This window comes from Drosophila serrata, unplaced genomic scaffold (assembly GCF_035046125.1).
Source record: "Drosophila serrata isolate PLE 108 unplaced genomic scaffold, ASM3504612v1 contig_190, whole genome shotgun sequence".
In the NCBI taxonomy this organism is placed as follows: Eukaryota; Metazoa; Arthropoda; class Insecta; order Diptera; family Drosophilidae; genus Drosophila; species Drosophila serrata.
In genome coordinates, this window is record NW_028257088.1 from 140,898 (window position 1) to 165,701 (window position 24,804).

The window sequence follows — 24,804 nt, forward strand, 5'->3', positions numbered from 1 at the left end:
ACCGATGACAGCGATATGCCGGTGAATATTCGATTGACATTTCGATGCCACACTCAATTGAGTTTCGGTTGGCATTCGATAAGCAGTTGTGGAAAGTGGAAAGTGGAAAAGGCGATGAAAATCGAGACACATATCCATATCCCATGTCCCATATGCAATATCCCATTGCAACGTAACCCTTTAACCCGCAACCCCTTCTTTCTAGGTTGAATCTACATCAATGCTGTGAACAATCCATCTGTCTATCCCTCGTCCCATCTATCCGTCACACACCCACTTGGCTAGAACGGCATCTGTATGCAGTTCCTGGCCCTCTCTCCTCGAGGGGCTAACACCTCCCCCACCTCTCCCCCCCATTGACACCATCCCTGTTAAACTGTTGAGTGACTTTCAACGATTTTTGGATGCATCCCATCGCATGGCATCGCATCGGCAGTGACGGAAGCCGTCTGTCGTCTGCTCGCCCAAGATAAACCCAGGCAAGCCAGATGTGTGTCTGCACCCCCCACCACCACCCCCTTTGTTGGCCTTCTTTTACCACCTTTACTCCTTTTGGCAACGCCCCCCTGGAGGCGTGTGTATGAGAGTGGGAATTCCCCCTTTTTCGGCAGGAGTTGAGCCTTTACCTGGGCCAGCTTGAAAATCTCAAAAAACTTTGCTTGATGAAACTGTTGCTGATGCACTGCAAACAAAAACTTTTATATTTTAATATGGTAAATTTTTCATGTAAATCTAGGTTTTTCAAATATCATAACTAAGCCAAAAACGCATTAATTTCCACTCGGAAAGCTGTTCTGTTCTAGTTTTTATAGGGTTAACAAATCTGCATATTTAGTTTGATCAATTTTAAAATTTGAATTTTTATCAAATTTTCACATTTTAATATTATCAAATTTGATTATAAAATTATAAAAAAAAATCGAAAAAATTGTTTTCTACCAAACATGTCTAGATCGATTAAGCTGTTCATGCTGATCAAGAATATATATGGATTATAGGGTCGGAAACGATTACTTCACTGAGTTTCAAGCTTTTGACTGAAATTATAATACCCTGGAAAGGGTATAATAATGTAGGAAAAGTGGGAGCACATTTAAAATTTCGAACTATTGTAATACGATTGTAAAAATCCTTACTTCAAATTACTGTATCACTTTAAATTGTCATTAAGTAATGGCAATTAAGAAATTAATTTACAGGTTCTTGTAGACCTAGGCCTGATCTTATATCTTATAATAAAATAGTCGTGGTTTAGACTTCCCCAGAAGTTCTACTTTTTCCTCATTGTTTAATGCCTTTCAGTGTAGAATTCTATTCCTGGTGACTTCAATTAGGCTTCTTCCTCATTATCCAGAAGTATTGCATTGATTAGGTGACATCACTAAGAGCAGTCACTATCACTAATCACTAATCACTATCACTGGAGATGTTAACAGCGGGAAGGCCGCGAACGGAATGAAGTCGCTAGCGGCTGAAGTGCCTCTATTTATACTCCCCGAGTAAAGAGAAAGTGAGAAGAGAGAAAGTGAGAGCGGGAGAGAAAGAGATTTCTCTAGAGACGGTACACCTACCGAAAAATATAGAGATTAATACAGAGAGAGAGAGAGAGAGTGAGAGAGTGAGAGAGAGAGAGAGAGAGAGAGAGTGAGAGAGGGAGAAAGGGAGAGGGAGAGAATCGATTTAGAGTAAAAGAGAGACAGGAAGAGTGCAATAAATAGAATTATATAGTTGAAAAGGGAGAGAAAGAGAAATCTATTCACTGCAATATTATTATATTATAATTATATTATATTACGTACCATATTATATTATTCCCAGATCCTAAGCTAACTTCTTTTTATTGCAAATTAAAATTCGATCTTTAATGTCTGATAATATATATAGATTATTTATTTTTATGATAAATAACAATTAAGTAAAGGCTACTTTCATATTAAATTTACATTCAAAGATCTTTTCTTTAATTAAAACTATAAAATAAAAAACAATTTAACCATATTTAAAACAATATATTAAGCTTCGATAACTAGTTTAATTTATTTTTTTAATTTCCTACAGAATTCTTGAATATATTTCTCCCAGTGTGACTTCATTCCTGCTTGCAACCTCCGGCTGCTTATGCGGGTTCAGGCTTGGGGGATCCACCATGGTGGGGCTGGGTGTGGTGGTGTGTGTGTGTGTGTGTGTGTGTGGAGTGGATCGGGTTCGGGATCGGGGACTCGAGATTGGGGTGCTCCCCTCTGGGCAGGGAGTCGTGCAAAAGTTAAGCAAATCGCATATTTTATTCATGTGTTCATTAGGCAGCTACAATGTGCGACCGAAAATGTTTAAAGGCAGACAGGTGAAGAAGGTGTGTGTGCGAGTGAGTGTGTGTTGCTTGTGGGTGTGTGTGTGTCTCTCTGTGTGTGTGCAATTCATGAGGCTGCAAAATGGGTCGTCGTGGAACTTCAAAAGGGAAACCGAAAAGGATGCTGGGGACATATTCAGGCACCTTCTGCCAATAGAATGCAGACGTCGGAGATGTGAGTGCATCGCTACACACACACATACACACACACACACACTCTCGCACAATCCATCCCATCCGCCCACACACACTCTCATATTATATAAGCCAAAATAAGAAGAAAAAAAACGGGGACACCCCGATAAAGTCACTCTACTCGGCAACTGTTATCCTCCTCGGGTTGTGTATGTGTGTCCTTAAAGCCAGCACATAAATTTTTACCTAAATTATATGGAGGCGAAATGGGAAATATGATTTAAAATATGTTTTAAGCTTTAAGAAAACTTATAACACAAAAATTTAGCTAACTTCGGGAAGCTAAAGCCTGTAAACCCTTCCAGTTAGCCATGGATTCGAATCGATTACAACTATTATTATTTAAAATTTTACAAATTGTATGCATTTCATATTTTGATTGCAATTCGAAATGTATTTATTTCTTGAAAATATGAGTGATAGGTATATTGAATGTATATTTTTATATGCTCATTGTTGGGTAAATCGAAGTCTTCCAAATATCATAACTGAGACAAAAAAGCATTAATTTTAATTCGGAAAACTTTTCTGTGCTAGTTTTTACAGGGCTAATAAATCTGTATACTCAGTTTAAAATTTATTTTTTCGTCAAATTTTGTTAATTTTAACCCCTTTTAAAATTATGAAAAAAATTCATTAGATTTTGTATCCTCTAAAACATGGCTGGATCGATTCGCCTGTTCAAGCTGATCAATAATATATATAGTTTATATGGTCGGAAATGACTCCTTTTATTTTTACGAGCTTCTGACTAAAAGGATAATACCCTGTAAGGGTATAAATATTCGCATTATTTAATCGAACATTTTTTAGGCAAATCAAAGTTTAAAAATCGCATAACTTAGCCGAAAATGCATTAATTTTAATTCGGAAAGCTTTCCCGTGCTAGTTTTTATAGGCCTAACAAATCTGCATATTAAGTTTTAGCAATTTTAAAATTTGAATTTTTGACAAATTTTTACATTTTAACATTATCAAATTTAACCATAAAATATTGAAAAAAAATTCGAAAAATTTTTTTCTACCAAACAAGGCTAGATCGATTCAGTTGTTCATGCTGATCAAGAATATATATGGATTATAGGGTCGGAAACGATTTCTTCACTTAGTTTAAAGCTTTTGACTACAATTTTAGTTATAATAATTAAAAACAAGTAAATATCAGTACTTTCAACTTATCTTTTAAAGGATTTACTTCTTTACTTGACTTATTTTTAAGTATTTTCGGAGAATGGTAAAAATTAAAGGACAAGCTTGTCAAAGTCTCGTTTAAGCATACAAATTTCTTAAAGAAATAAATATACTTCTCAGAGAAGAAAATATTTTAAATACACTTTTCTGAATATTGATCATAAATTAGAAATTTTACAGCAATGGATATCGATAACAGCATTAACCCTCAACTAATTAGTATGAAATTAACCCCTTTGGCTTACCTTTTCCTATCGATAATTTTGATAGATTTCCGCCACGCAATCGAAACCATCAATCGTTTAGAATAAACGCTGAAATTCACGCTGTGGCAATTTTCCTCTCCAACCGGGAACCTAATGAGGCAACATTGCAACGATTCGACTCTTGGTTCGACTATCGAATTCCCAGCACAATTATTGACCAGCAGAGCAGCACCCAACCCCCACCTTTTCCCCCTACCTGGGGGGTCACCTGTCCTGTCCTGACCTCCACTGACCTGCCCAACCGTTGTGCGTCGATTATCGAATGGCCGTAATTAAACACCCTTCGAGGTGAACTTAATACATTTTGCAAATCGCATTTTGCATTTAGCGTATAATTTTTGCATTTACATTTACATTTTGGCCAAAAACGCTCGCGTCTAATTACAGTCACATTTATTTCAGTTTTCGGTTTACGTGTTATTTTTTTGTTTGACAGTTTTGGGATTATGTTGGGATTTTCCTAGGATATTGTTAGGATTTTGAAGGATTTTTTGTGTGTGAATTTAGCTTAAACTTTGATGCTATTTTAAGCGGTTTAAATTCGCCCGAAACTTGACTTGGGTTTGGGTAATGGTTTCGTTTTTTTGTTTAAGTTTTTCACTCTTTTTTTCCTGGAAAATTCCAGTGTCACGCATACGACAGGTGGGATGCCAATGAGCATTTTCTTGTAATTTTCTGGCATCACCTTTCCTTTTTTTTTGCTGTGTGCGTATATTATTATTTAATATATATATAGAGAGAGAGGATTTTTGTTATTGTTAATAAATCGTTGGTGGTGCCGCTGCTGCTGATGTTGCTGCTGTTTGCATAAATTAAATGTTGCATTTATGCACATCAGTGCACATTTAAAATTGTACAAATTGATTAAGAACGATTCGCATTAAAAATTTTCAAATTGGATGAGTTGATGTTGATGTTTTTGCTGTTATTATTGTTTTATTACCGCCCATGACTCCTGTGTTTTCCCCCTGTTGTATTGTTGGTTCTCGCATTGCTGATAAATGATGTGAAAATCAATTAAAATAAATTACCAGACAGTGCAGTTCCACAGAGGAAAGGATCAGGAGAGCGAGAAATGTCCACTGCCCAGCCAAGTGGGAAGCAAACAGCAGAGGAGAGAGCCTAGACGATATATTTCGGGTATTACTATAGATATCTATAAAGAAGGTCCTTCCATAGATAGTTCTTGGAAGGAAATGGTATAAATAGTATAATAAAGTATAAAAATCTTTAAGAACTATTTCATTTAAAAAGTTTAAAGCTATTTTGTCATATTATTAGTATAGTTTTATACTAAACTTTCCCCTCAAGACTTATAAGTACTGTTTTTCCTAAGGGATTCGATTTGCATTGTAAATAATCTTTATATCATTATCATTCCCGGATCAAACTGATTGCTGACGATATGTTAATATGCTCACTATTAAATTAATTTCACACATCATTATTAAGACTTCGACTGACAGATTATCCTGCTCGTTACTCACATTTATTGGCAATAATGAAATATATTTAAGTATGATTTAACCATAATGCTTTGCGAATTAAATGCCCCCAAAAAGAACTACTCATCAAAGAGCAGAAAGCGGGCTTAGGATCCATCTTTAATTCAACACTGAAAATTTACATTTTAATTGTTTTCCCCATATAATGTTATAAAACTTTACTCTCTATCCGATTTTCCCTTTGTCATTGTAAGCGCATTAACGCTACACGAGAGCCGCAAAAACATTAAAAAAAAAAACGGGTTAAAAAATGGCAAAAAAATAATATGCAACAAAATGTTGATATGGCTGACAAAGATGCTTTGCCCATGGCGATTATTTATGCATATTGTTCAGATTTGCATATGGCGAATGTTCAACAACAGGGGGGTGGAGCGGGGGGTGGTGGAGTGTCACGGTGACACAGTGTGGCATTTTGTGCTGTGTGTTGCATGTTTTTAGGCGCTCCACCGGCCATTCGACGTGCATATCCATTAATAATAAACCAAATTACCTATATTCCATCCACTCGCCCTCCTTTTGTGTTTGCCATATCGCTTACTCTGCCCTCCTCGCCTTCATTTTCTATATGGCATATCCCAGAATTTTCTGTGATTTTTAACCCCCTCTCCCTACCTCCCTGTTGTTGTTTGTCCCCTGTTTTTTTTTTTTTAGCGCTTATCCGCTCTTGCCCCGTTGCAATTAAATTATGCAGGGACCGTGCCGTCGAAAGGGACAGGAAATCGGGTTTCTATATAGAGCCTTTGCCAACCGCAGCTCACAGTCTGGACAGGAATTTCAGGGGGGTTCCCCCGGGTGTAAACCACCCACCGCGGGTGCTTCCCATAATATGCATGCACACGCAGCACATTTGGGAGCAGTTCGGCTTCGTTCCTTCTTCCTGATAGTTTTTTTCAATTTTATTATTATATATATTTTTTTTTTTCGTGTTGTGTTGTGTTGTGTTGTGGGCTGGCGGATGTCGGAATAGCATGACCCGGATGTGGCACCAAAAAACCCTGGTCAAAGGGTCAAGAATCTGTGCGGAAATCTAGCAAGTTTTTGAGATTTATTTAGAATATATTGAATTTTTAATTGTAGGAAAATATCTCCCTTAAGCTTAAAATATTGATTTTATGGAAAATATCCTGCAAAATATTATATGATTTATTTGTGTCTTTTTATATATTTATTCTATGCATTAAATAAAATATTTCTTTAGCGTATATTCTAACGTTATAAGTTTATAATTCAAACCGAAGTTTGTGTCAAATATTAATACATACAGTTTTAATAAATTGTTATATTCCGGCAAACCTAAAACAAATTATAATAAATAATAAATATTATATAAAATCCCAATCCGAATCCATATAAAAGTTTGAAATTAAGGCATTTTTTTTAAATTTTAATTTCCCCAAATCAAGCAAGAAAGCTACAAAATTATAATAAATATTATATTGAATCCCAATCCGAATCCACATAAATGTTTGAAATTTAGACATGTTTTCTAATCTTAATTTCCCCAAATCAAGTAAGAAAGCTACTAGAGGCATATTTTCTGTATTGCCACCTGGTCACACTGGCTGGCACTATTTGTTATTATTTTTAATTTGTACTGATTTTTTTTGATCGTTCTTTTAGGACACTGTCCGTTTTGTACTTTTGCCACCTGTTGTTGTTGCTTTTGTTAGTTTTTTTTAACTTTTCTTTTGCTGTTAGCACTGTTATCCTGTTGTTGTTGTTGTTTGTGTGTTATGCATATTTTGCTCATGTTCGACAAGTAACGGGACATACATGTCAGTTTTTTGCGCTTATATGGGCCAATTACTCCTCTTCTCCCACCTCTACCTCTTTCTCTCTCCCCCACTCTCGTATGATCTCGTCGTCTCGTTCCCTCATCCACCCAAGATGGCCGCACTGGGCTCCATTAGCGGCCATCGGGATTTGCATGTATATGTAAATAACCATGCGTACGTGTGTGAGTGCGCGAGAGAGCGTGTTTCGCTTTTACTTTCACATTAATTGGCCCACCTCGATGGGGGATCGGGGGGTACCCGGGTATGGAGGTGTTGAGGGAGTAGAAGGATAGCATGGAAAGGGAAACCAGAAAGCATTTAACGCGCGTTTCGCGTGAATGCCTCTCCTCTCTCACTCACACTCGTCTGGGTCTCGTGTGCCTTCCTCTATCTCCCTTGCACCAAAGTGACCGCATCGGGGACTTTAATACCAGAATTGTTGTGTTCCACTTCTACGTTCCAAAAGTGCAATGAACTGTATTGTGGTTGTTGTTGTTGTTCTTGTTGCTGGCACAAAAATCCCCAACGGATCTATGGCAATGATTAAACCTTTGATGGCCAAGATATGTACATACATTTGTTACTTGAAAACTGCATAAATTATGAATTTTATTGAATACCCATAGTCCCGTAAACCCCAACACTTAATCGATTTCTGAAGCTTTCAAGTCGATATATCGAATGTGTGTGTGTGTCACGTGCTCATCCACATTAGCATAAGTTTTACCATCCCTAACATCGGCATTCTTCCGCTCATTTCGAGATTGACGATTTTTGTGCACAAATTTCAACCATGTGAGTTATTTACAAATTGTTACATTATGTTACAATCTGTATAAAGACACTTCTCAACAAAACAGGCCACCCCCACGCCAATACACTGTGGAAAAGAAAACTTCGAGACGAGTCTCTGTTGAAGGTGATCTGCAACTTATGGAGCAACATGTAAACTACGAGATGACGCTTGTTATGAAGAATTATACAACAGCTTTACACATCTTTAACATTGTCATCGTTATTCTAATAACCGCTATTGTGACAATTTCGACATTATACTTCTATTACTAGCAGCAGCAGCAGCAGCAGTTAATAAAATCTCACTTACCGAGATTTAACCTATGTAAACGATTTTCTTTTTTCTCTCTTCTCGTCTGCTGCTTCCTCTTATTGTTTTCCCTTGATTTTAGCTCTGACTGAACGCATACATAAATCTGCGGCTGCGTGCGACTTTTGCAACAACAACACACACACACACTCTCAGCTGCCGGAAGACGTGATAAAAATCTTTGTTTTCGTTTCGGGAAATGCTTAAATTATGTTGCTTAGGCGACGACGTCAAGTGGATGGGAACCCGGCAGCAAATGGCAAAATCTTCCGGGGGGTTGAGAAGTTCACAGAGCGGTTGACAGGCAAATGGAGTGCAGCAATTTACATATAGCAAAAATGCAGAAAGCAGCAAATGCTGAAAATGCAGGGTGAGTGAGTGAGTGAGAAAGAAAGGGGGCGGCCAAAAGCCATGGGAATCTAATTCTTTGCCTTGGGAAAATATCGAAAGGCAAAGCTACAGTTCATTCTTTGTTGATTTGTTTAGATTTTCATTTGTTTACTGTTTGCTATACTTTTGCTAGAGCACAAGTGCATTGTTTTTACATAGCAATAGCAAATTCATTGAGAAAATGGCAGTTGAAACTGTTATAACTTAGGAATTGATTAAAAATCAATGTGATCTGACAGAGATCCAACTTCATTGACGCCCCAATTGAAAAAGTACATAAATATTGTATTTTTTTCCTATTTGTTTATTTACTAACACGTGCACATGATCTGGCAGCTTTTATTTACCAATAAGAAAATTCGCAATAGGTGGCAACGCCTAGGAAGAAATGTAAACAACAGTAAAATGTTGAATTTATTAAATTTTAGAGCAGAAACAATTAGGTTTCTTAAACATCAGTCATTAGAAACCTGAGACATTTAGGTTTTGAAGCAGAGTAGGAATATTAAGGTATTTTTCAGTTACAACTTTAAACATCTGGCAACTCTGACAGCTGAGAGAAAAAAATATTCTAATTTGCCAAAAACCTCAAGAAAATGTTGCCTAAAAAGTTGTACTTGTCATTCTTGTGCTGTGTGTTGTCCCATTACTGTTGCCTCCTTCGTCTCCCTTGTCATCTTGTTGCCAAAAAACGTGTGCGCATAAATATTTAAATGCCAAAAAGTCACGTCCTGAATAATTGTTTAACTTGCCAAGAGAATGGGTAAATGGGGGGTAGGGTTATTAGGGAAGGCGGGGTTAGCTTTTCCTATTGCTATTTTAAGAACTTTTTCAACTAAGTGCAGCTGTTACTGCCTTTCTGCGCCACCCTGCGTCAACGCAGGCCCAAGGATTCATTATTATGAACGCAAATTACTCAAACTCCCACACACATCCATGCACAATTAAGTAATGCGTGTGTGTGTGTGGGTGTGGAGAGGGGTTGGGGTAAGCATGTGTGTATGTGTGTGTGTGTGCTGTTAATTTTCATATTAAATCCGTTAAAATGTGCAAATACCCAACAGGCACTCACCGAGCACGGACACGAGGCAGGTTGCCCCCATCTAGAGATGGTTGCGTGACACGATAGAAGATCTCTTTTGAGAAATTCATTTTTTAAACATAAATGTTAGCTAGACTGTTAATACCCTTTAAAATCTGGAGGAAGCTCTATTATTGTGAGCAAACCTCAAGAAAACTTTGTTTGTCTTTAAGTGAAGTGCAAGTTTGGTTTGTGTAATATCAAGTGCTCTGTGTTAAGAGCTCAAAGTCGTGTTTTTTAATGAAGTTTCACAATTAATAAACCCCACAGCTGATAATCTATCCCATTTCAAGTAAGTAGCTCTTAAATAATACGAAATAAATTCATTTAAAACTCTTCAACTCTTTGTAATATAATGGAAATCACGTCAACATCTCTGGATCGAACCGCACTAAACATAAAATTCATTCAAGATGAGGCGGCAAGGCAAAGTCAAGTCAAGAAGGACGACAACGATGATGACGATGAAGGCGCGTGCCAGGCCCCCGTGTGGGGAATTTCAATAAACGAGCATCGTGTAAGTAAAGTTATTAAAGGTACTTATACAACCGAAAGCCCACAAACCACACCGTCACCCGGACTCCCACCACACACACAGTTACCTACTTACCTGTGTAACTACTTACATTATGCATATTACTTTCACCCACTTTCCACAGAATTTTGGCTCCTGTTGGCTGTTCAAATGCGCGATATGTAATACCTGGCTATGGGTTTGGGGGTAGGAAAAGACGCTGGAGGCATATACTACTCCACACATCCACACATTACATATTTGGAAACCCGAAACCTGCCTCTCTCGAACAATTTCCCTGCCTAATGGGGTAGAAAGGATGTGTAAGGATTAAGTCAAAATCATGATTGCACTAGTTACTACCGAAAATAACAAATTTTATGAAACTAATTTGGGGTATAAGTATATGCGAAATGTTGTAACAATGGAGAGGAGGAGAAATGTCTTGTCTTCTTACAAATCTCCCAAATTCATGTTAGTTTTCCATTTATTAAGCTAGTTTCAGGAATATACAATTTACCTACAATGAAAACAGCAAGTACCCCCAACATTTCTGTATATTTTTGATATTATTTCCGTACATTTTTGTTTCAGTTTCTAAACCAGAATCACCTTGACCGTAACAACTTCCAGATAATTGTCAATTAGATGGGTCAGCATACATATGTGCATTGCCTGCATTCCGCTCCGACAAGCATGTGCAGGTCAGCAGCGTTTGACAGCAACAAACCTAAAAAACGGCAAGCACAACTGTACGTACAGAGGTGGAAAAAAGAAGATGGGGGCAACATTGTGCCAAGCCAACCGAATTGTTAATAACTGGCAACTGGCACGTGCTTACCTGCAGCTAACACGGCTTTCTCCAGCTCGCTCCTTGGCCTTGGTCACCCCTTAAGTCAACCCCTTTTGGGGTTCATCCTGCGGGTGAAGATGGCCATAAAAAGCTAGGGGCAAAAGAGAAACACATTTCCACATGCCCACAAATTAGTGGCACATTTGGGAGAACTCACATACACTCTACCACTGGGTGTGTGTGTTAGTTTGGCAATGTGGGTAGTGTGGTTGTGTGTGTGTGTGTGGTGTGGTGTGGTGTGGGGGTGTGTCTTTTGCGGCTGTCATGCAGCAAAGTTGCAACCGGCGAACAACCCACAGCAGGCCACAAAAACAGCATTAACTAGCTGACAATCCTTAAAGTGGCCGGAACAAGCAGGAGCAGAAGGAGGAACAGGAGTAGGGACAGGAGTAGGAAGAGGATCAGGGACAGAAGCAGGGACCAGTCCAGGTGCCAAGTTCACAGTAAAATGGATGTCAGGACATTACGTGTGCGGTAAAAGAACATTAATGTAACACTATGTAACCGAAATAGTTCGTTCCTTAGCATTATCTTTAAATAATTCAAATGATAAAAAAACATTAAGGAAAATCATTAAACTGTAGTTTAACTTTTTTCCTTTGGAAGTTATTAAAATATAATACCTGTAAAGAAAATATTTATTCTTCGCTTAATTGAAATCCAACAAAGATGTTAATGTCAAAGAAAACCTCTTTTCCCCCCTCCTCAGTATGCATATGCAATTTGTGAAAACATTTTCGTGAACATATCTGTTCTTATAATACAAATTATGAGTGTGTGTGTGTGTGTGGAAAACCTGCTGCTGTTTCTGTCAAGGACATGAAAATCGGTAGGGTATTGTTGTTGACTCACTCTCACTCTCTGTGTCCGTCCGGGAAATGAATAAATCAATAAAGTGCCTTTGGCGCATATATTCATTCCGCCAAAGCTCATTACAAACAATAAACAAAAAAATAAAAAAGAATATAAAAACACAAACAAACAAAGAAGTCACTTCAAAAAATTGAAGGCTTTATAAAAGTTAAGTGTAAGGTTAATAAAGGTAAAAAATAATATAAATTATTCAGAGTTTCAAGTAATAAATGTACTTATTAAGTTTTTAAGTCAAGTTCATGACTTCTTGACCCTAAAAGATAAGGGGTAACAATTAAAATGAAAGCAGTGATAGAAATAAATATTTAAAAATGTCCTTAAGTGAGTTAAATATATAAATATCAGAAAATTTATATTTAGAAATGTATTAAAGTTAGTTAAATAAATATCAAAATAATAAAATACATATACAAATAATTTAAATTAGTATGAAATACAATATTAAAGTAAATAAATATCAACCAAAGGATTCATAATTATAAAAAAACGAGTTATAAAAGAATTTATATGTGCGTTTATAGTTACTCTTTATACATATATACTTATATTTATTATATACTTATATCTATTATATTTATTACATTTACGTATGTATATTTAAGGTACCTAGAAATATTTATTAATTTATTTATAAACAAACTCATTGATTTTCATGTTGTGGTAATTTTTGTACTGATTTATAAGGATTAATAATTATAAAGAAACGAGTTATAAAAGAATTTATATACAGGTTTTATAGTTAGTCCTTATACATAATTTTAATTTTTGTACTGATTTATAAGGATTAATAATTATAAAGAAACGAGTTATAAAAGAATTTATATACAGGTTTTATAGTTAGTCCTTATACATACATATATGTATACTTATATTTCTTATATTTATTACATTTACGTATGTGTATTAAAGGTACCTAGAAATATTTATTAATTTATTTATATATAAAATCATGGCTTTCCATTTTTTAGAGATTTATAAGTCCTGCTACCTCTAACAAAAACTCTTTGTTCTTTATTGTTTTATTATATATGTATGTTTCTACATTTCATATGATCTTTACTTCATTTTTCAAAGACTTCTTTCTACTAAACTTTAGTTAACCATAATGAAATTAATTTATTTTATCCATATCATTTTTAAAGCAATGAACATACATTTTTGTAGCCCCATTAGCTAAGGATACATAGAATTGTGGGTGGTTTCTGAGGGGGCCATCAAGCATACGACCCGTGTGCCAGGCCATTAAACATAAATAAAACTCTTGGTCATCATCATTATCACACACTCACTTTAAAGGCAAAGATGAGAGTGGAGGCGGCAGGCAATCACACATTTTATGGGTTTTGATTGCTTTTGACATTTATTGATTTATTTGGACAGAGAAACAGAGAGTGTGTGTGTGTGTCCAGGTGGATGTAAATATTTATAAATTGCTGATATGCAATTAAAAATTACAGCAACAAACTGACAGCTGCCTCAGGTGCAGGCACATGCAAATCCTGTATATCTATATATTAAGCTTCAGTTTCAGTTTCGGTTTCGGTTTCAGTCTCGGTCTCAGCTCTTTAAAATGCAAATTTTGTGGCATGAAGAGGCGGAAAAAAGGCTACGGAGATAAAGACGATTTCAATTTTCCCAATCTGGGATTAAAAAGTATTCTGTATTTTACAGTACAGTCCTTCTCCTAGGCAGATCTTATTTATTTAACTAAATGTAGAGTTGATAAGTAGGAAAATTAACTAGGAAAATTCAAATATTTCAAACATAGAAGATAAATAAATATACAAATTTCTGCAATAAAGTAAGATGTAGCCTTGCCAATAGTTACCTTTATTAGCCAGAGTTGTTAATGTTTTTTGCTTTAAATGACTGGCTTTACATTTACAGGGATTGCAAATAAAAGCTTCAATATTATTGCAGTAAATAATTAGCTTAATTTGTAAAAGATAAAGACAGCAGTTGTCTGTGTGCTTAAAGTTGTTGAATTGTTATTGTTGGTGAAAAATAAATGGAATTTTAATTACGATATTAAGAGAGGAAAATATTTAAAGTTTACCAAAAAATAAATACTTCTTTAATATCCAACAAAATTAAAAACTCTATTAACATAATTTTCTTCAACTTCTACTTGAGTTTTATATTTATTTAAATATTTTATTTACTTAAAACAAAGGCCAACGGTTGGTTTTTAGGTTTTTTTCTTAGTGAATATAATATAATAATAATAATATGTTGATATATTTCATTTGTTTATATAGGATAGAATATAATATAATAATCTTATGATATACTAAGCTGCTCCAGAAATCTCTAAAGTTTTCAAAACTCCTAAAAAGGTGTCTAAAATTTCAAATCACTTGTGTGTGTAGCTTTAATTTTGAACACATTTTGAAGTGTTTTAAAAACTCTAGTTGTTTTCGATCATATATTTTACACTCCTAACCATAGTAGGTGGTTCGTAGGAGAGCAAAAAACTGATATGACATGCTAATCACCTTCATAAAGGTGTTAAATGAAATTGGTGGAAATGTGGGCGGTCTGATTGAGGCAGGCTTTTGACTTCGCATTATAATGTACTTTAAGATCCGCTTGTACTGGCTGCTGCAGGGCAACCAGTTCTGATTGAAAGCAGCATGGCCTATACGAGAGCTCTGCAAAGAATAAAAAGAGAATATTGATTAAAATTTAATTTATTTTAATATAATAAATACTCACAGATGAGATCATTTCATCGCCGTAATAGCACACCACAAACACTTGCACCAGCGAGGCCGAAAAGAATATAAAATACAGCACAATGTCCTCCACATTGGAGGCTGTGATCTGAAAGCCAGCGAAGCAAATGACCAACGAAGCGGCAATAAAGTTCCAAAGAATCAGAAAGCTAAAGATATTGTTCACCTCCTCGCTGAGGCTGCAAAATAAGAGAGTAATAATTATATAGGGTTGAGTCAGCATAAAAATATAGCATACTTATTAGCAACAGAATAAAGGGGTTCTTATTACTGCGATTTTCCTCATCATAATTTAAACAAAGTATTAAGTGTGTTTAAATTATAAGAAAATTGAATCTGGTTAAAATTAAAGTTTTCATTGATTTTAAAAACAATGACTATTTATATACTCTTTTAGGGTATTCCAATTTTAGTCAAAAGCCTGTAACTAAGTTAAGGAGTCATTTCCGACCCTATAAACTATATATATTCTTGATCAGCATTAAAATTGGAATCGATCTAGCTATGTCTGAGCAACATTTCATTTTTTTTTAATTTTCCACATTTTTTAAGGGGTTAAAATTGTAAAAAAAATTTGACAAAATATTGAATTTTTAAACATTTTAAACTGAGTATGCAGATTTATTAACCTAACAAAAACTAACATAGGACAGCTTTCCGAATTAAAATTAATGTTTTTTTGGCTGAGTTGTGAGATTTTTAAACTTTAATTTGTCCAAAAATTGTCATATAAATATATTGAAAAATATTGACTCAAAAAAATGGTATTTTAATTATATTCAGAAGCTTAAAAAGCTATGAAGCAATCATTTCCGACCCTATAAATCATATATATTATTGATCGGCATTAAAAGCCGAATTGATCTAGCTAAAATTTAATTATTTCAAAATTTTGAACATTTTATGAGGGATAAAGTTGTAATAAAAAAATATGACAACATATTGAATTTTTTAACATTTTAAACTGAGTATGCAGATTTATTAACCTAATAAAAACTAACATGGGACAGCTTTCCAAATTAAAATTAATGCTTTTTTGGCGGAGTTATAAGATTTTGAAATGTTGATTTGTTTGTCATTGAAATATTGATTTATATCGATTAATATCGAGAATGCAAATATTTTAAGCTTAGTTATCGACGATTTCTGATACGATCCCTAAATTTACTAACAATCTAAAAGGTTGTATAAACTTTGGCAACCCAAAGGTAAATTCCTTTCGTGCCTTTATGTTTGTTTTTATTTAAACTTACTCCAAGCACCTGGAATGATACACAACCAAGTCCTGCAGATATTTGATATTCTCCTCATCGGTGTGCTCGTCACCATCGTAGGCCTCCAGGTTATCCGCCAAATAACTGAAATGCATTGTCAGCTGTGTGATGGTTGTGATTAGCAGCAGATCCACACAAACATAGGAAACACCAGCGACATAGGCACAATGGGCCAGACCCCAGTAGGAGAACCAATAAACTGTCAGATCGGTTTCCGCATCATAGGGAAATTGTATATGAAAGCCATAGTTCCGCTCAAAGATCTCCGATCCCATCAAATAGTACTTAATGGTGGACTTTATGGCCGGATAGAAGCTAAACGACGAGGTGTACGTCATGCAGAGGATGGTGAATAGAGTCATCACTCGATTCATATGCTTGTGATAGTAGGCCACATGGTAGATGCGTTGCGTCTCCGTCTCCATGGGAAATATCTCCTTGAGGTCATCGAGTAGCTTCACCAATCGCTTCCGATTCACCGTCAAACCGAATTGCTTGAAATCCGCCATGAAACTGAAGCCAATACATGGCGCAACGGCTGTGGCCTCCAGCAGGGTCGTCGTCGAGGTGATGTGCACTATAAAGTATGCAATTTCACCCACCACATAGGCATTGAAGTTAAGGAACCCCAGGACGAGATAGAAACGCAGCAAATAACGTCGTATTAGATTCGGATCCCTTTCCGAATACAGATCCTCGCCAATGGTCTTGTAGAATGTCATCGGGAAACGGGTGAGGTCCTCGAAGGTCCGAATTTGATTCTCATCCTGCTGCTCCTGCTTCCGCTTCCGAAACAACATGGCGCCGGTATAATCACCGCTACCACTGCGCCCATGTCCTTTTATATATATTTTTTGGGGGGGAAACCACGACGGGGCCATTAAATTGTCATGAAACAAGCTAACCAGCTGACCAAGCTGACCTCATAATTACTTAATTGAATTTCGGGTAATTGCAGACACCTGCAGAGCCCACAACGGCTTGCTAAAATATTTAGCCGCCGCCCCCAAACCGGAGTTGACCCACAGGAATGTCCCACATGGTCTATAAACTGGCAAAAAAAAAAAGAAATGGTGAGATTTTAAAGCCTTAAAAGGAATAAAGTCTTACTGCGTATTAACTTTCCTTTATCAAAAATATTAATGGTAGTTTTGGGTCTCTTCAAGTACAGGGAATAAATAATTCTGAATAACAAATAATACTAACATATGGGTAGGGTTAAGTGGTAAGGTGTCATGGTGGTAACCTCCAATTAGAGTCAAGCTCCGTTTCCGGTTCCACACCCCCCTCTTTTTAGTTTATAGTTACCACTTCCTCTTGAGTAACAGTTTTAGGATGTCAGTCCGTTTTCTGTATTTTCACTTCCCCAAGTGACTTCAGCTGGTGTGCTTTTCTTGGAGTTTTAAATAAGATTTAATCAAATTTTCATAATTTTCTTATAATTCCCAAGTGTGAATTCCAGAAATATAATTATCAAACAATTCGTCAAAAGAAGGTTTATAAATTTCACAACTAAGTTAATCTGCTGTGCTGTTTAAACTTTCTAATAGTATTCAATACAATTTTTTTTTTTATAATTTTATAATTCTCAAGTGTGAATTCAATTTAGGATCAAAATTTCAATACAATTTTAATTCCATTTTCTGAATTTGTTATAATTCCCAAGTGTAAATTCCAGAAATATAATTATCAAACAATTCGTCAAAAGAAGGTTTATAAATTTCACAACTAAGCTAATATTCAATACAATTTTGTATAATTCTCTTATAATTCCCAAGTGTGAATTCAATTTCAATACAATTTTAATGCCATTTCCTGAATTTGCTTATAATTCCCAAGAGTGAAATCCAGAAATATAATTATCAAACAATTAGTTAAAAGAAGGATTATAAATTCTACAACTAAGTTAAGCTGCTGTGCTGTTTAGACTTTCTAATAATATTCAATACAATTTTTTATAATTCTCTTATAATTCCGAAGTAATTCCCAAGTGTGAATTCCTCAAACAAAAATTGTTACAAAAAAAAAGGTTTCTAAATTATGTAAATATTCATTCAATTCATTCTTTTTTTTGTGTGCTAATCCCTATTTCCCGATACAGAATTAATTTAATTAAATTTCAAAAGGATTTTGGTGAATCCCAAAGAGACAGAGAGTGGGTGGAATTGACATCAAAGACAAGTTCGCCAATCAAGTGGCAACTGTAAGTACCATTGTGCCCCCAAAGAAGCCCCCTTGAGCCATTTACATATATTTATATATACTATACATATATATATATATATCCCTACTTGGGTTTTGACGAATGCGGTTCCAAAACTCCTTCGCAAACTCCCTATTTCACCAGAATCTCTTGTTCACATTTGGCATTTCGATAGATGAATGGATGGATGTTCAAATGGTTCTCCTTCGCCGGTCCCACAGAATGGTTCGAATATTCATTAGAAATGCCAGCAAGGAGCGCCTTTTGTCGCTTATATGTACATATATACATATGAACATATGTATATGGTTTATACGTATATCTTAATCTGCGAACAATATGTAGTTATGTGTTTGTTAGATATGAAGGTGGATGCAGGTAAGTCGACGAGATTTAATCGAGTTGGCCAAGCAGAACAAAGGCCAAGATTCTTGGTTTTCCGTTTGGAGAACAATGGCATCCAAATGTAAATCCACTAATAATGCTTAGCCAAAGCTATTGACCACTTAATTATAAGATGGATTTCATTAGAAATCAAGTGTGGATTACAAAATGAAATTTAATTAGCTAAGAAGCAAGGGACTTCAAGGGAAATGTGTACACATTTTAAATTAAAATGTCATTTATTATAAATCAGAATTAAATTGGTTTTCTTTATCAATAAATCTATAAGGAAATCAAAACCTTAACTTGCTTTAAATAAGTATTTAATTCAGCATATTGTCTTAATATATCATTTTTATAATTAAAACTGTTACATAGTTTAGTAAAATGAAATAAGAAATATTTCAAATAAATTAGTAAAGACTCTCTATAAATTCAAATAAAATCGGATATTAAATATGGCTGTAATCAACCAATAAAACTCATTCAAAAACCCCCTTTTCATTTTATTAAATATATTATTTTATTCTAATTTTGGTTACATAAGTTCAATCCAATTAGACATATATGTATGTATGTATATTTATATAATTACCAACATATAGCAGAACGAAAAACCAACACACAAAATAGAAAACATTCCTGATCATGGGACATGAAAATTACATCGAAATTCGATGATTTGTTTACCTTACGCTTAGTTTGTGGTTAAAGTTTTGCAATTAAATGCTGCATAAATTAAATGCCAGACGAATGCGTCAAATAATTTACGGCAAATTGAAATTAATTTGAATTATATATCTATGTACATATATGCAAAAGCATTGCAAATGTAAACTTTAATAATAATATTCACGCCTCTGTCAGTAAAGAGGGAAAAGGGAGACGGACATTTTCGGACATGTTCAGACTTTCGGGCGCCACATTATGACTCTCTGGTAATTAGTATAAAAATTACTTAAATATATACTTACATATATATTTACGAACTTGGTTTCTGCCACTAATGACACTGAGAATGAGATGTGTCTGTGTATGTTCAGGGTAAACAATTACATCGGAGATATCAGTGCGCTTATTGGGCTAATAATTGATTCAAATATTTGCACATGGAAATTCAAAACGACTCTGGGGCCAACTGTAACGTTTGGCAAAATGTATTTTAATTTTGAAGCGTTGACTCAATTATTAATGCAAATTAATTGTGTTGCTATTTGCACAAGCGCCATCATGAGACACGATGTGTCCTGTCCGTTTCTTGTTTGTTTTTACTGCTCATGAGGTGGGGCAACACTGGCAGGAAAGCGCAGTGTTGCCACAGCTGCGATGGGAAGAAATTATATACAAATTAAAAAAAAAATTTGTAAACTTTAAAGTTAAGAATCATTTGCACTTCATTTATGAATTTAATAAAATTCTTTTTATATTTATTCCAGCTTTCCTGCTTAATTGATCGATGATGTTTGCATGGCAAGTACAGTTTCGTATTTCAACTATTAATACAATATTTTAAACAATTTGTTGCTCAATTAAAAACTTGATTTAATTGCTATTAAATTGTTCACAAACTTGTTCTCTTTGGTCAATTTCGGGGGCATCCCCGGTATTGGCAATTTAAAATATCCCCTGGGTGCGGTGTGCGGGGCAATTGGTAGAAAATTCTGCAACTTCCATATACATAGGCCGCTGGGGCTTTCCGATTTTGTCCAAAGGGCAAACTTCCATCAATTGTCGATATTTTCCCAATGCTGCACAGAGAGCCCAGAAATTTCTATTACAATTTTTGGTTCCATTTCTTTTTTTGTTGTGTTCTTTTACCGCTCCCAGGTTGAACTATCAAAAGCCAAAGGCACTCTGTGTGTGTGCGTATTGTTGGGTTTCAAAAGAGATGTGATGTGTGTGGGTGTGCTTTTTCCTTTGCTCGCCACCAGCATTTTCCCCATTTTCCAGCTGAGAATTGAGCTGTCGGCTGTCCACACAGCAGAGAATGCTGTAAGGAAAGGGTATCCTCGGCCATCAAATTATTCTGAGACATTTTCATGGAAAATCCCATAAATTCCACTTCAAATGGTCTACATTCTCGGGACTAAAAGGTATTTGGCAAAAATCTCTAAAATTTGTCCAACTAATTTTAGAATTTTTGGGAATATTTTAAGATGATGGAAATAAATAAATATTTACTATAAAGGTGGGACTCTTTTAAGATACTATTCTATTATTTTGCAGCTGCATTTTAAGGTGATTTGTAATTCAATTAAAAATGCACCAAAAAGTAGGCTATAAAAGAAGTAATTTAAATATAAATTGGGTTCTTTTAAAAGCCACAAAAAGGTTTAAATAAAACTCTTTTTGACTATGTTTGATGCCTTCTTTAAGATATATTTTTTTCCATCAATTAAATAGTTCAAATAAACTATCAAGTTAAATAATATCCAAATAAAACTAGTTAGTTGTAGAACTCTGAAAAAAAAAATTGAATGTATAATTAGAATACTTTTGCAAGAGTATCAAACAAGTTTTACATATTATAAGACCTTTGATTTATTTTATCTCTTGCATATGTGTGTGTGTGTGTGTGTTAAAAATAACAACATTGATACTTTCTATTGTAAAGAAAAATACAATAGAAAATGCCATGTAACAGCCAATAAAATACTAGTTTATTGTAGGACTCATTGGAAAATCAAATGAAGAATTCCTCGCATAGCACATCCCATTTTGCGAGAGCATCAAACTTCGTTTCCCATTCATGTGTTTTTCTTTTCTTTTCCTTTTTTTTTTTTTTTATTACAACCAACTTTTGCACTCCCCTCGTTTTCCCCCCGGGTTTCGATTTTTCTCTCATTTTTTTTTTGTTTTAGTTCTTTGTTGGCATAATATTCAAATTGGTTGGCCGGGCAAAGAAATGCAAACTCAAAGAAGTCCTTTCTGCTCGCGTACCTTCGATGCACATTTTTTCCATACCTTCGGGATGGATTTTAGCTGGCAAAAAGAAGCAGGTGAAGCAGGTGAAACTGGGCACTGCTTCCGACACTTTCGACCTTCTTCAACATTGTTTTCGAGGAGATGCAGGAAGAAAAAAATATATGTACATATATTCGAGAATGTGGCTGGGTCCAAAGGAGTGGGAAATCTGCCCAAAGAGCGTAAGGAAAACCATTAAATGCTCAATTTGACGCACACAGGTGAAAAGTGTTGAGGGGGGGAAAACTCCATTTAATTGCACTTTGAGCTTAGGAATCTCTACAAAAGGCCAAATCACCGAAGAAAATGCAACAAAATCAACTCAAATCGTTTGAAAAAATTCTCATTTTTGCTTCTTTACTTGCTGCCTAACGGTAAATGCTAAGGTATCGCCACTATCTCCTTCCCCTTATTTTTCGATCATTTATGGCTACTTAACGGTAACGATAAAAATAGGTGGAAGGTGGAAGCGAAAAAGGAAAGGTACAAGGAAAATTCTTGCGATTTATTGACTACCACAACTAGCGGACAGCGTCCATTGATTGCCAATTGATTTGTCTAGTATGTGTTTGTCTGTGTGTGTGTGTGTGTGTGTGTGTGTGTGGGCGGATTTTCCAGGGGCGTGGCAGGCAGTAAAGTGTGGCCAAACTTACAGCACAAAAGTCAAAGTTGATCGTTGCAGGCATCTGTGTGTGAGTTTAACACTCTTTAACCCTTTATAGATTTTATTTTTCATTGCTGAAATAGTATTTAAAAATTAAAAGTAAAGGGAGAAATAAAATAAGAATATATATAGTAAAAAAATAGGTTTTTTGTATAGCTTTTTATCTATATTTTTATTTTTTCTTGTCTTTATTATTTTTTATACTTTTATTTGGGTTTTAATACACAAAATATTCAAAATATTATGAATGTTTAATAATTTGAATGATGTTATTCCCTATAATATTATTGTTTAAATGTTATTTTTTTATTGATTAGGATATTGATTGCAAATAGAAAATTTTTGACAATCACTGGTTTCTTGACCTTAGTATAAAACCAGGACATATTATTATTTATTTTATTTGTATAGGGTATATATATTTATATGTATATTTGCAGGGTTGTTAACTGTAGATAATCAGTAAGTATCTTTAAACAGTAAGGTACTATAAACATTATGTATCTATGACCACTAAGTAACTATTATCAGTAAGTATTTATGATCAATAAGTAACTCTGAACAGTAAGTATATATGGCCAGTAAGTATCTAAGAGCAGTTACTAACTTTGAACACTTGTAAACAATGACTTGCAACTTTTGTAACAACACATTTCTGAGCCGTGGCCGGTAGCAGTCACTTCGTTCCGGGGATGTTAGAACCAGTTGGGAATCATATGTACAGAAGTGGGAGATTTGTTTTGGAACAAATTTAAAGCTATTTAAATGAAACTATGGAGTTAATCTTCTATATAATTTTACTACTATATAAATCTGAGCATGGCGAATCGGTGGACTATATATTTGTATATATATAGATCTGTCATAGGAACGATAGGTATATTTTGAGAAAAAAAAAAAGATAACTTTTTCAGTTTTAAACAGATTTTCATCAAATTTGATATATGTATAGCCTTTATATATTAATCTAGAATTTTGTGTAAAATTGTATGAAAATCGGAGGTGATTCTAAACTATTTTTATATCTAAACAAAATATAATATAACATTAAACTTATTACAGTTTTAAGAATATCAGTTTTTGTAATTAATAGAAATTTTTTGTTATATTATTTTATGTCTTTATTACTTTAATTTAATTTATTTTGAAACCCATATAAGTTTTTATATAATATATTTCCCCCAATGGGTTAAACAATTTCACACTTAACTTATGGGCAGAATGAACAAGAGGAGCTGTCCAGGACTTACATATTCGTTAAATTTACAGCAGAGAGAGATAGAGACCGAGGACGAGGACGAGGTCGTCCTGGACGTGAATGGAGACAGGCACACCAACCACATAGCTTATGCAGACGAGACCGAGAATGGCGAATGGCGAATGGCGAATGGAAATGGAGACTCCCAGCCCCAGCTCCAATCCGGGTCCCGGATCCGGACTCATTCCCGTATCCGTGCCCGGACTCGCACACCGGAGCGATGGCTGGGATCCCCCACTTTGCCTTCGCAGGAAAGAGGAATCCTGAGCCGGAGCAGAACGAGAAGTCGGAGGAGGAATCGGTGGCAGTTGGTAGTCGGCAGACAAAAGCACGCAAAAACTTTGTTGCAAAACACTTAGCACACACACACAACACACACCCATACACATAGAAAGCCTAGGGAATGTGTGTCAGGCGACCAAAGTTTCAAATTAATATTCCCTTTTGGGTATAATCAACACCCAAAAGGGAATAGATTATTATTTGGAACAAATTTATTTTATTATTTTATTTATTTGGTACAACATATTTTTGTTATCTTTACCTTATTATTGCCTTTTGGGTGTTGTTTATATTTTTAGATTATATATTAATTATTATATATTTATTGCAATATATTATTGTTATATTTACCATAGGCATAGTTGACTATTTAATATTATTATTTTGGTATAATTATTTAACAATATATGTACATATATATATATATAACAATAGATGTCCATGTTTTAGGTCTTATGGTACCCTGTTTTTTTGTTCAAGTTATTTCAAACGTTTTTAATTTGTATTTTGTATTTTTAAGGCTTACATTTATTTCCCTTTTTAAGAAAAGTAATTCAATTAATATGCATTTAAGCTGAAATTAATTTAAATTTGTGGGGAAAAGCTCAAACAAGGCTTTCGTCACCACTTTTTTACTGCTCTTGAAAAAACTAAAATATTTTTAATAATACATACATGTTGACCAATTACGAATACTATTTTGGTATATTTATTTAACATTTCAAAAAACAAAATTTATATAACAATAGATGTCCCTGTTTTAGGTCTTATACTACCCTTTATTTTTTTTACTTTGTATTTTTAATTCTAATATTTATTTCTCTTAAAAAAAAAGCAACTCAATTAAGATGCATTTAATTAAAAATTTATGGGAAATAAGGCTTTTGTCACCACTTTTTTACTGTTCTTGAAAAACTACAATATTTTTAAAAATAAAAATAT

At 34.7% G+C, this 24,804-nt stretch overlaps 1 protein-coding gene and 1 long non-coding RNA gene across 2 annotated transcripts; one reads left to right on the forward strand and one right to left on the reverse strand.

Moving 5' to 3' along the window:
* The first annotated feature begins 7,960 nt into the window (after positions 1-7,960).
* LOC110178192 (uncharacterized) lies at positions 7,961-8,401 on the forward strand. Its single transcript, XR_002319334.2, has 2 exons — positions 7,961-8,077; positions 8,143-8,401. It is a non-coding gene; the product is annotated as an uncharacterized LOC110178192 (long non-coding RNA).
* A 5,927-nt stretch (positions 8,402-14,328) lies between these two features.
* Positions 14,329-16,916, reverse strand: Or92a (Odorant receptor 92a). The gene is made up of 3 exons (XM_020945212.2): positions 16,087-16,916; positions 14,814-15,012; positions 14,329-14,749 (listed from the first exon to the last, which is right to left on the reverse strand). Exons 1-3 carry the CDS (start codon positions 16,905-16,907, stop codon positions 14,537-14,539), a joined length of 1,233 nt encoding a protein of 410 aa, XP_020800871.1. The 5' UTR covers positions 16,908-16,916; the 3' UTR covers positions 14,329-14,536.
* Positions 16,917-24,804: the final 7,888 nt, after the last annotated feature.